This window comes from Cyprinus carpio, chromosome B11 (genome assembly GCF_018340385.1).
Source record: "Cyprinus carpio isolate SPL01 chromosome B11, ASM1834038v1, whole genome shotgun sequence".
NCBI classification, from domain to species: domain Eukaryota; kingdom Metazoa; phylum Chordata; class Actinopteri; order Cypriniformes; family Cyprinidae; genus Cyprinus; species Cyprinus carpio.
Window position 1 is genome coordinate 21,994,151 of NC_056607.1, and position 12,146 is coordinate 22,006,296.

At 36.1% G+C, this 12,146-nt stretch overlaps 1 protein-coding gene across 1 annotated transcript in view; it reads left to right on the plus strand.

The window, feature by feature from the left end:
• Positions 1-12,146, plus strand: part of LOC109106627 (anoctamin-8-like) — a 22,886-nt gene extending 10,740 nt beyond the window's left edge. Inside the window, exons 4-17 of the mRNA XM_042734594.1 lie at positions 118-256; positions 1,352-1,448; positions 1,691-1,807; positions 2,940-3,067; positions 3,172-3,333; positions 4,482-4,634; positions 5,192-5,318; positions 5,588-5,643; positions 5,731-5,805; positions 7,313-8,038; positions 9,185-9,376; positions 9,485-9,616; positions 10,278-10,388; positions 11,419-12,146. Coding sequence (XP_042590528.1) covers positions 118-256; positions 1,352-1,448; positions 1,691-1,807; positions 2,940-3,067; positions 3,172-3,333; positions 4,482-4,634; positions 5,192-5,318; positions 5,588-5,643; positions 5,731-5,805; positions 7,313-8,038; positions 9,185-9,376; positions 9,485-9,616; positions 10,278-10,388; positions 11,419-12,111 — 2,908 coding nt within the window. The 3' untranslated portion in view covers positions 12,112-12,146. The remainder of the gene's footprint in view (positions 1-117; positions 257-1,351; positions 1,449-1,690; positions 1,808-2,939; positions 3,068-3,171; positions 3,334-4,481; positions 4,635-5,191; positions 5,319-5,587; positions 5,644-5,730; positions 5,806-7,312; positions 8,039-9,184; positions 9,377-9,484; positions 9,617-10,277; positions 10,389-11,418) is intronic.

A 12,146-nucleotide genomic window follows, 5' to 3' on the forward strand; every position in this document is an offset into this window, starting at 1 on the left:
TTGCTTGTTCTGGAACATAAGTTATATTTTCTTTGCTTTATGCTTTGATGGTGTTCGTCGTTACAGGCTAGCTGGAGTCTGACATTGATGCTGATGTCTTTTTTATTGTGTGGCCAGTCTTTTACGAGGGGCTGAAGAGATGGGACTGCAGAAAGCTGTGAAGCCGGAGTTCGGTGGCGGTTCTCGCAGCTTCTCCTGTGAGGAAGATTACATCTACGAGAACATTGAGAGTGAACTCTGTTTCTTCACCTCACAGGTCCTTCACAATATTGAGCATAAAGGTTTTGATGCAGCATTAAGTCAAGTTGGGAGTTGCATACAGTAAAAAAGTGGTAACCTAAAATGGTAACATGCAAAAAAAAAAAAAATGGTTTTATTCAAGTAAAAATATTATATAATGTCACCGAACATGCATAAATACAGAACACCAACATTTGGTTAAATCAAGTAGAAACTGAGGTTAAACTGCAGGTTACCACTTTTTACAGTGTATTACACAACCACATTGATATATACGTGACTTACAAAGTTTACATGTCCCCTAAGGAATATTTCGGGTTAAATAAAACCAAAACAACAGCATTTGAGACATACTGACTACCACAGAAAAATATTTTTAACTCTCAGTTTTGTAAAAACTGTATAATTTTAGCTATTAAACTCAAACAACGTGCTGTCAGCAATGTAATGTTATAGCTAGTCCTTGTGTGTGTGAAGTTTCTCTCAACCAGTTTTGTTATTGTTAACTAAAACTTAAACTATTAAAACTATTTTCATTTTTGAACTGAAATAAAATAAAATAGAAATACTTAATGAAGCCTAAAAAGAAATAGAAAAGAACTTTAAAAAAAAAAACTGGCAAATAACTGAAATAAAATAATTTGAAGTACTAAAATTAAAAGTTAAATGAAAACTAAATCGAAATCTAAAAAACTAATAAAAATAACAGAAGCTAAACAGAACTAAAATAAAAATCACTAACTCAAAATGTCAATAAATAGAATAATAGCTAATAATAATAGAATGTAATAACTAATAATATATAAATAAATCATTAGTAAAATCGAAAAGTAGTACCACCCCAAAATGATGATTTAGATAACATCACACATTACATTTTATTCATATTTATTATAAAATACAAGTGTTACATTTTAATATCTTGCCCTATAAACTTCCATTGTAAGGATATTTGATTTTCAACATCATAGACATGTCAATACTGGTAGGGTTATATTTAACCCATTATATTCCTTTAAAGAATCAAGTCATTTCATTGAGACATAAAGTTGGATAGTACATTTTTGTGAACATTATTATAGATTGAAGCCTATTTGTTTCCGTATGACAGGAACGACAAAGCATAATCAAGTACTGGCTGGACAATCTCAGAGCTAAACACGGGGAGGCCCTTCACAACATCCACTTCCTGGAAGGGCAGCCAATCAGTGAGTTCTTCTCTTTAGACTTCCTGAGAGCCCTGAGAAGTGTGCAGCAGTGGCCTGTATGTATGTATAAGTCGCTCAGTATGTTGATGGTCTGTACCTGAAAGTGATTGGACTGGATTTATATGTTGCTGGTGACAGATGTAGGGAACGTTCCTGGAAGGAAAAGTTTTACCGAAGTTTTGAATACCTGTTGATGTTGTGTGTGTGTGTTAGTGAGCGTGAACTGTGTGTGTATGTTCCAGTTCCTGAGCTGAGGGCACGAGGTGTGATCCAGCAAGTCTTCCCGCTTCATGAGCAGAGGATTCTGGGACAGCTGACGAAGTCGTGGGTGCAGGCCGTGTGTGAAAAACAGCCTCTCGGTTAGTAGTTAAGTGGAAAGTGGAAATATACTTTTTTTTTCAGTTTGTTGTTATTTTAGAACTTAAAAATAATGTTGCTAACAACCCTGCTGAAAAAAACAAACAGCATAAACTTGATTGCTGGTCTTTTTGCCAATTTTGTCCAAGCTTAACTAAACAACAATTTAATCTGGGTTCATTTGAGAATGTTTATAAAGCACATTTAATGAAAAAATGAAGACTTTTTTTTATTAAAATTAATGTAAAAAATTATATGTAAAAAGTATTTTAAAAAGTTTAATTTTTTCATTGATGCAACGGAAGCATATTATTATATTTTTCAATAAAACTTATATGTGCTTTATGAACATTCTTAAATGAACCCAGATTAAGTGACATTTCTAAAAACTAATTTGATACTTTTTTTTACAAATATATATATATATATATATATATATATATATAAACGTTACATAGTATTTTTACACACACATATATATATATATATATATATATATATATATATATATATATATATATATACTGTAGTTTTTTACATATAATATGCAATATATATATATATATATATATATATATATATATATATATATATATATTGCATATTATATGTAAAAAACTATATATAAAAAGTTTATATATGTATAATAAAATTTATTATAAAAAGTATCAGATCAGTTCTTTGAAATGTCATTTTTACACTACAATTTTTAAAAACAAAAATATGATGCTAAGATATAGTAATGATTATTTTAATTCATCTGTTGAAAATCAGATAAAAAATAAATCAAATAAATAAATAAAAAAATAATAATTTTGATTTTAAAATGTACTGATTTTAATCAATTATTCATGAAAATGTTATTCCACATCCCTTCCGATGTTGTACATTTATATTAATTTATACTCCAGTGAACTCCTTTTACTGTTTCTTTTGTCATAAAAATACAATTAACAACAAATAATTTTGAAAACTGTATTTTTTTTTATCAATATTACTGCACTCTTAATATATATGTGATTAATCAATAAACAAATTTGCTGCTGAATATTTTATTAATGATTTTATTGATTCGTTGCTGCTGCCCTACTTCGATGATTTGTCATTGAGTCTTTGTCTTCTTTGCCTTCTTAGATGATATTTGTGATTATTTTGGCGTGAAGATTGCCATGTACTTTGCCTGGCTGGGTTTCTACACCACTTCCATGTTGTATCCAGCCGTTATTGGCTTTGTATTGTGGATGCTCACAGAATCCGATCAGGTATTTGACCACTTAAACACCAGAAAAGTAACTTATCTGTAGAACAATAGCAGCACAATCTACTTTTGTTCATGTGATTGATATTTCTGTCGCTGTGCTCTCAGACCAGCAGGGATATCTGTTGTGTGGTGTTTGCTCTCTTTAATGTGGTATGGGCCACATTGTTCCTGGAGCGCTGGAAACGCAGAGGAGCGGAGCTCGCCTATAAGTGGGGTACACTGGACACCCCAGCTGAGTCACTGGAGGAGCCCAGACCTCAGTTCAGGGTAAAGACTCGGTTAAAATCTTAATGCAGTCAATCACATGATGCTCCGATTAATTAAAATGGTCAAATGACGTTGCTAAAAAGAACATTATTTTGTCTATTTGGTGTAATGCAATGTGTTTATGCAGTTTAAGGTTCAAAAAACACATTATTTTCCATCTACTGTACATTATTGTTGCTCCTCTATGCCCTGCCTTTCTGAAACGCATCGATTTTTACAAAGCTCATCGCTCTGAAAAGCGAGGTGTGCTCTGATTGGCCAGCTATCCAATGCATTGTGATTGGCTGAATACCTCAAGCGTGTGACGGAAATGTTACGCCCCTTAATATACTGTGATACCGTCTCCCGGTGCAACAAGACAAAACCAATAAAACCCATTACAAACAAGGCATTTGTTGCATCCAGTGGGGACATAATTATTGATTATAATGACTTATACTGTCTTTTTACGCGTTGCGTATAGCGCTGCGTAAACATAAAACCATGTTTGCATTTGTGATCAGAGAAACGACAAACAACAAACTCTACTCTACATTTCTTAAAACTTGCGTTTGAATCATCATTGGCAAATTCTTTAAATATGAAAACATACTTACAGGTTGTGAGTCAGAAAAGATGGCATTGTAGCTCCAGGAAACAGTCCTCCGTGAAATGCATTGCACACACACATGAATATTTGGTTTGAACTGTTCTGGAACAGTGTTGTAAATACAACTTAACCACTGATTTCTAGTTGTGTCCTCTTTTGGAAGACCAAACAAAGTAGTTTCTCTTTCACAATGAAACACACAGCGTCTACATGGCATGGCAATACAACAGAGAGAATAAAAGTTACGCCTTCTGTCTTTTTGTGAACATTTGGGCAGTGTTATGCAAATCTTCCCACATAGTGATGTAGACATGTGGGGGCGTGTTTAAACGAGGCGTTTTAGGAGGGTGTGGACAAGTCTTAACTTTTATAAAGAATATCTCTTTGGGTTTGAGACTTTAGTCTTCGCAACTTTAGGGATCTATGCACGAACAGCTTGTAACACTCCAAAGAGAAAGGAAAACTAGAAATCGCATCATAAGACCCCTTTAATCTTATTAATAGCATATTAACTGCACATCAAATAAATGAATTCTTCTCTCTCTTGGTCTTCGGTCAGGGTGTGAAGCGGTGCAGTCCGGTGACGGGCTGTGAGGAGTTTTATTACCCACCGTGGAGGACAAGAGTGTTCAGATGGCTGGTCAGCTTTCCTGTCTGTATATTATGCCTTTGCTTTGTATTTCTGGCCATGCTCGTCTGCTTTGAGCTTCAGGTGAGTTACACATTCTCTCACGCACAAGTAAAGGCAAGAAGGTGATTAAAAAATAATTAAAGGGATCCCATGTTAATAAATAATAAATAAAAAAGGGAACTGTGACTTTTTATCTTGCATTTCTGACGCAATTATGAGAAAAAAGTTATAGTTTTGAGATATACACTTAGATACAAACTCAGAATTTGGATATTTTCTCATAGTTCTGAGTTTATAGCTCACGTTTTTTTTTTTTCGATAACGGAAAAACAAATAAAGATAATTGCAAGCTTACTGTATATTTCAGAGTTCAGACTTTTCTCCTCACAATTCATACTTTTTTCTTCTAGTTGAGAGTTTGTAAGTCAAAATTTTGAAGTATTAACTATAAAAAAAAAATATATATATATATATTTTTTGTGAGATTACCTTTTTTTTCCCTTTTTGGCAGAAACGGGTTTCCATACGTTTTGCCGTAATATATGATAAAAACAAAAGTAATATAGATTTACATATTACTAAGTGCAAATAGAAAACAGTTCTTGTAATGTGAGTTGTAATGAAGTGATGTTTGGCAGGAATTTGTGATGGGGATTAAGGAGCTTCCACGTGTAGCAAGATTTATCCCTAAAATCATGTTGGCCATCACTGTGACGGCGTGTGATGAGGTGTACAGGAAGATCGCCTGCTGGCTAAATGACATGGGTGAGTCACAGGACATATGGGAGTTTATATCTGGTCATTTATCATTTGAAGTGTTTATGAACACTGTATTCAACAAAACAGAATTTTATGGGGGAGAGTTATGCAACTCCAGTTTTGGTTTAAAGTTTGTCAGTAGTAGAAAGTAACAAGGTCTGGATTTTGGGAATAGAGCCCTCCAGAAGCCAAACACAGGAGTGAGAAGGAGAAAGAAGATAAACACTGGCTAGCTGTGAGGTGAATACTAATATCTGAATCTGCTGTTTCCATAGAAAATTACAGACTCCAGAGTGCCTATGAGAAAAATCTCATCATCAAAATGGTTCTTGTGAGTAATAAACAAACAAATAACTTTTTGAACCTTTTCATACCACTGTATTGGTTTTGTTCCTCAAATGTTCTCTTTCTTTCTCAGTTTCAGTTTGTAAATTCTTATCTCAGCCTTTTCTATATTGGATTCTACCTCAAAGACATGGAGCGTCTGAAAGAGGTGAGAGTCTGCTTTACACTTCTTACTAAAACCACACCACAGAAACATGAATCATCAAAGCGGCATGCATTCTTTTTAAATCTAGTTTTTTTTTCTTTCAGTCAAGGAATATTGTAATAAATGATAATGTACTAGGGGTGTAATGGATCTTGGTAAAAAAATAAATAAAAAAAATAAAACTAAATCAGACACATTATTAGTGCTGTCAAACGATTAATCGCATCCAAAATAAAAGTTTTTGTTTACATTATATATGTGTGTATACTGTGTATATTTATTATGTATATATAAATACACACGCATACAGTATATATTTTGAAAATATTTCCATGTATATATTTGTATTCATATAATTGATATTATATATAAATATTTGACATGTATAAACTTAACATTTTTCTTAAATATATACATGCATGTGTGGGTATTTATATACACAATACACACACATATATTATGTAAACAAAAACTTTTATTTTGAATGCAATTAATTGCGATTAATCGATTGACAGCACTACTCATTATATTAATTTCCAATGGAAAAGAACTAAAATAAATGCACTTCTATACCGCAAACAGTTTGTTTTACCAGCAAGTGAGTCACGGTTAAACTTAAAAGACTTCACCATGCACATTGGTGGGGGTGAAAACTTTTGAACAGTTTTGAGTGAAGATGTGTTCCTTTTTTTAACTTATTTTGACTAAATATCATATTTTTTCATTTAGTACTGCCCTTCAGAAGCTGCAGAAGATATTAACATGTTTCCCAGAAAACAAAATCAGTTAAATTTACCCTGATCTTTAAATACAAAAAGTTTTCACCCCTCGGCTCTTAATGCATGGTTTTTCCTTCAGGAGCATAAGTGAGCGTTTGAACCTTCTGTAATAGTTGCATATGAGTCCCTCAGTTGTCCTCAGTGTGAAAAGATGGATCTCAAAATCTTACAGTCATTGTTGGAAAGGGTTCAAATACACAAAAATGCTGGAAAACCAAAGAATTTGCAGGGACCTGAAGGATTTTTCTGAAGAACAGCAGGAAGTTTAACTGTTCGGGACAAACAATGGACTCATGAACATCTATCACTTAACAAAACACACAGCTGTGGATCATTCAGCTAACAACACAGTATTAAAAATCAAGGGGATGTAAACTTTTGAACATTTTTATAAATTCATCTATTATTTCTCTTGTGGACTGTATGTGAACATCTTTTATTTTAAATATATTATTCAAGTCAGTACTAAATAAACAATAACATGCATTTTGTATGATCCCTCTTATTCTGGTTAAACATTTTGCATATTCTGAAAACTTTTAACTTCAACTATTAATGTATTTGTAGTACACTTAGCATGAAATAAGTGTATTTCAAACACATTTAAGTGTATTTATTTTTCACTAGGGCAGAGAGAGCTAGAATTTATTTAACATTGCTGTCAGAATGTGCATGTTAACCGAAGCATGCACAATTGGGATATTCATATCGATGTGTAACTGTTGCTGTAGATGCTGGCCATACTGCTGATTATCCGGCAGTTTGTGCAGAACATGAAGGAGGTGCTGCAGCCCTACCTGGCTGAGCGGCACCGATTGGGTGAGCTGACGCTGAGGGCCGTTTGGGAGCTGCTGGTGTCTGCACTGCTCAAGTACGGGCGGCTCGCAGCAGGACGAGCGCAGGTCTCGCCCAGCGACCCCACCGTACTCGGCTCAGGCCTGTGCGGGCCACAGATGGGGGAAGAGGGCCTTCAGGAGAGACGAGAACGCAAGTGTCTAAACGGCGGCTGCGGCGTCCCAGATGAGGATGTGGAGGAGGAGCCTGGCGAGAGGCACAGCGAAGAAGAAAACGAATCGGAGAGCCTCATCGATTGTGGCCTGAAGCTACGGAAGGTCAGCTTCATTGAGAAGGTAGAGCGCAAGTCTGCAAGCTGCGTCAGCCCGGTGGACGACAGCTTCCTGGAGGAGGGAAGCCCCACCATGGTGGAGAGGGGCATGGATCCCGCCTCAGTTTTCGAGATGTGCGATGATGAGGATGAAAACGGGGCTCCGGAGATGAAGGAGCTGACAGCCGAGCCGCTGGAGAACAGCACTTCAGTCAGGCTCAGGAAGAGGGGACGGAGCTTAGAGAGGGCTGACAGTAAGACCAAGAGAGATTCGTGGATGGATCCTCCTGAGGAGCAAGAAACCAACACGCTAACACAGGCCGAGATGGAGAGCTGCATGCAAACATACCAGGTCAGAAGACACCGCATACGTACAGTAGTGGCCAAAATGATTAGAACACTAGTATTTTCACCAGCTAATAAATGGGGTGACACTTTATTTTAAAGTGTTCTTGTTACACATGTTAAATTTAAGGTTTCTTCAAGCATCTTGGAGACGTTGGCACAGTTCTTCTGGATTGAGTCTGTCTCAGTTTGTTCTGTTTCTTCATGTCATTCCAGACGGACTGATGATGATGAGATCAGATCTCTGTGTGGAGCACTGGCTGCTGTCAGACAAAAATCTCACCGGATTATTACAATTAATGGCTAAAGGAATGTTTGGAAATGTAAACTGATATTTCCTACTGACACTACAGCAAAAGATAGAAATAACGGACTTAAACCATTTTTTAGTTGGTGAAAATACTAGTGTTCTAATAATTTTGGCCACCACTGTACTACTTATATTTATGTTTAATTTTTTGAATGTAAAAACAATAGGATTCTGTAACTTTTTTTAAACTTTTTTTTTTCCGTTGGTCAGAATGAAACTGTCAGACATTTTTTAAACTTGTTTTTTGCATTGTAAAAGTAAATAATAAATAAATAGAATAAATTCTGTTCTTTTAAACTGTATGTGAAAAGCTGGAAATATGAATCTCCACTTGAATCCACAAAAATACGAAGCAGCACAACTGTTTTCCACATTGATAATAATCAGAAATGTTTCTGGAGCAGCAAATCAGCATCTTAGAATGATTTCTGAAAGATCATGTGACACTGAAGACTGGAGTAATGATGCTGAAAATACAGCTTTAATCACAGAAATAAATTACATTTCAAAATATATTCACATTGAAACCACTTATTTTTAACTGTAATACTATTTCACAATATTGCTGTTACTATTAATGCTTTTACTGTATTTTGAACCTTGTTGAACATGAGACTTTTTTCACAACTTTTCAGTTGTGTAAAATATAATTTCTAGAATTTTTTTAACAATATTTAAAACAGAACACAATGGCTTCCATTTGAAGTGCTCTATCGCAAATCTCTCTGTAATGTACTTGTGTTCTAGATTGTGGATGTTCTACTACCTCAGGCAGGCAGATCCTTCTGACTGACATACTTTCTCTGAACCTCTAAAACTAAATGTCCCTAAACTGCTTTCCAGGACACTTTTCAGGACTACCAGGAGATGTTTGTTCAGTTTGGATATGTGGTGCTCTTTTCCTCTGCCTTCCCATTGGCCGCCATGTGTGCCCTCATTAACAATATCATTGAGATCCGGAGCGACGCGTTTAAACTGTGCACCAGCCTCCAGAGACCCTTCGGCCTGAGGGTGGGCAGCATCGGGCAGTGGCAGGTTAGACTACACTGAGTACTCCGAAAATCATTATAATACTCCTCTGATGCCGTTCTAAGTGTGTCTTCATACAATGAGGTTGTGTAAAAGTCCTGTATCATTGCACAGACAGTGATGGAAGCCATGGGTCTGATTGCCATCGTAGTGAACTGCTATCTGATTGGTCAGTGTGGGCAGCTACAGAGACTGTTTCCCTGGCTTAGTCCTGAGATGGCCATTATCTCCATCGTCATCCTAGAGGTACTCAAGCACATACACACCAGTGCTATTTTACTATCATTGAGATACTTTTAAAGTTACTATTGTTTTTATTCATATTTTGAATCAGTTTGTATTATTTTCTGTTTTCATTTTAATTGCAGGTAAAATATTAGTATTTTTTTTGTGTGTTTTTGCCACTTTTAGTATTTATTAGGGCTGTCAATTGCTTTGTCAAAAGTTTTTTTTTTCTGTTTTCTTTTTTCATTTTTCATTTTGGATGAACTGTCCCTTATTCATAAGTTAGCACTAGAACAAATAAACATAATAAATATACAAATTAAGTTCTTAGCAATGCATATCATTAATCAAAAATTAAGTTTTGATATATTTATGGTAGGAAATTTACAAAATATCTTCATGGAACATGATCTTTACTTATATCCTAATGATTTTCGACAATAATTTTGACATAAACGATGTATTTTTGGCTATTGCTACAAATATACCCCAGTGACATAAGACTGGTTTTGTGCTCCAGGGTCACATATTCAGTTCTCAAACCATGCCAGTAAGTTCAAAGTTCCTTCTGAACTGACCTCATTCACTATATGATTTGCTGTTGTATTGTTAGGACTTGTTGTTTTCAGTTTCTTGTCTAACACATAAGACTTTTACTTTCTCTCTTTCCTCTCATGAGCAGCACTTTGCAGTACTGTTGAAGTATATCATTCATGTGGCAATACCAGACATCCCCAGCTGGGTCGGAGAGGAAATGGCCAAGCTGGAGTTTCAACGCAAAGAGGCGTTTAAGGTAATACCCCATCCACCGCTGACTGAAACCATATTTAGGAAACTGTATATTATAATTGCTGGGGTATAGACTGTTTTGACTTGAACCAGTCTGCAACCACCCTGCATAAAAACACTAAAACACAGTAAACACCTAAAAAATGCATAGCAAGATCCTGACAACTCTGGGTACAATCTGGGCTGTCTTCTTCTGTCAAATCGTCTATAGGTAGATCTAGATCAGGGATCTTGGCTTAAAAAGATTGGTGATCACTGGTTTAAAATAAATAAATAAATAAAACTCTCTATATCCAAAATTTCTCGTTTTCTTCAACAACAACAACAACAAAAAATAGACCTCCACTAGTTTTCACACTTGTGGTTGTAGCCAGAATCTAACATGCTTTTTCCTCACAGAAAAAAACAAAGAAAAAAAAACTATTAACCAACATTAATAATCATTATTACATAATCAAGAGCAATAATCAACAATAATGATTTTGTCATGATTTTGCATAAAGAGTCTCTGAAAATGAACTCAGATGCCTTGTAAGATGCAGCTTCTGTTCCACCTCTGCAGTGGAATGTTGATGTTTTGAAATTTTGACTGGTAACAGTATATAGTGTTATGATTAATTGAAGTGACTGGTTAAATTAAAGCGTTTGAAAAAAACAAACAAACAGATACATTTAATAAGGTGCATAATAGTGTATAATAGGCATAGACTCGTCTTAATATACTTGTGTTAATTGATTGTAAACAGTTCAGTCATACAATGTTGCATTTCAAATGTATCTGTTTTTTTCAAATGCTTAAATTTAACCAACAACTTCAATCAATCATAAAACCTATATACTGTTACCAATCAAAATTTTTGCATTTAATAAGGTAATTATAAAAAACGCCCTTAGAAAGGTAAAAAAATGCAAATATTGCCCCTTACTGGAAAATATAATTTCTGGATATAGACTGGTTAATTGTAAGCATTTTTAAAAAGTCATTAGCATTCTGGCAGCAGCCGGATTTATTGCTGTTGTACATGCGTTTTCAGAAGCATGAGCGTCAGGCACAGCAGCATTTCCAGGAGCAGCAAAGGAGGAAGCGTGAGGAAGAGGAGCGCCAGCGGCAGGCGGAGTATCAAGCCCGGCGGGATCGAGACGATGGCCGCTCGGACTCTTCGGGTGGTGACCACCACCATGACAAGAGCCACAGTGGCAAATCCAGACCGGGGGGTGGGGGAGGCGCTTCTGGGGGGGAGAAACCCAAACGTCCCAGCTCGCTTCTTGGAAACAACAATGTCATGAAACTGAAGCAGATCATCCCTCTACAGAGCAAGTTTTCTTCCGGCACAGCCCGTTCCCCACAGTCACCCACGGGTAATGAACCCAAGCTACCGGGTTTCCTTAGTTTTAAGTTCCTAAAGTCTCCTGAGAACAAGAAGGAGACGGCGATGGCTTCCGCTGGTGCGACGCCAGCTCCTCCAGTCCAGGAGAGAGCGGAAAGGTCCCAATCACCCAACAAGTCCTTCAATCCTGGGAAACTCTTTAACTTTGGGAAATCAGAGGGAGGGGCATGTGTAAATGGGGCACAAATTTCAAAACCAGGGGATGCAGGACAGGTGCAGGACAAGCCTCCAACAAAGTCCGACCTCAACGGGGTCCCGGATGAAATCCCATCCCCTTGCGGAGAGACTGGGGAGAATGCATCCTCATCCGATGCTGATCCATCAGGCCCTAAGATGTAACACGAAAAAAAAAAAGTAAAAAAAAAAAAAAAACA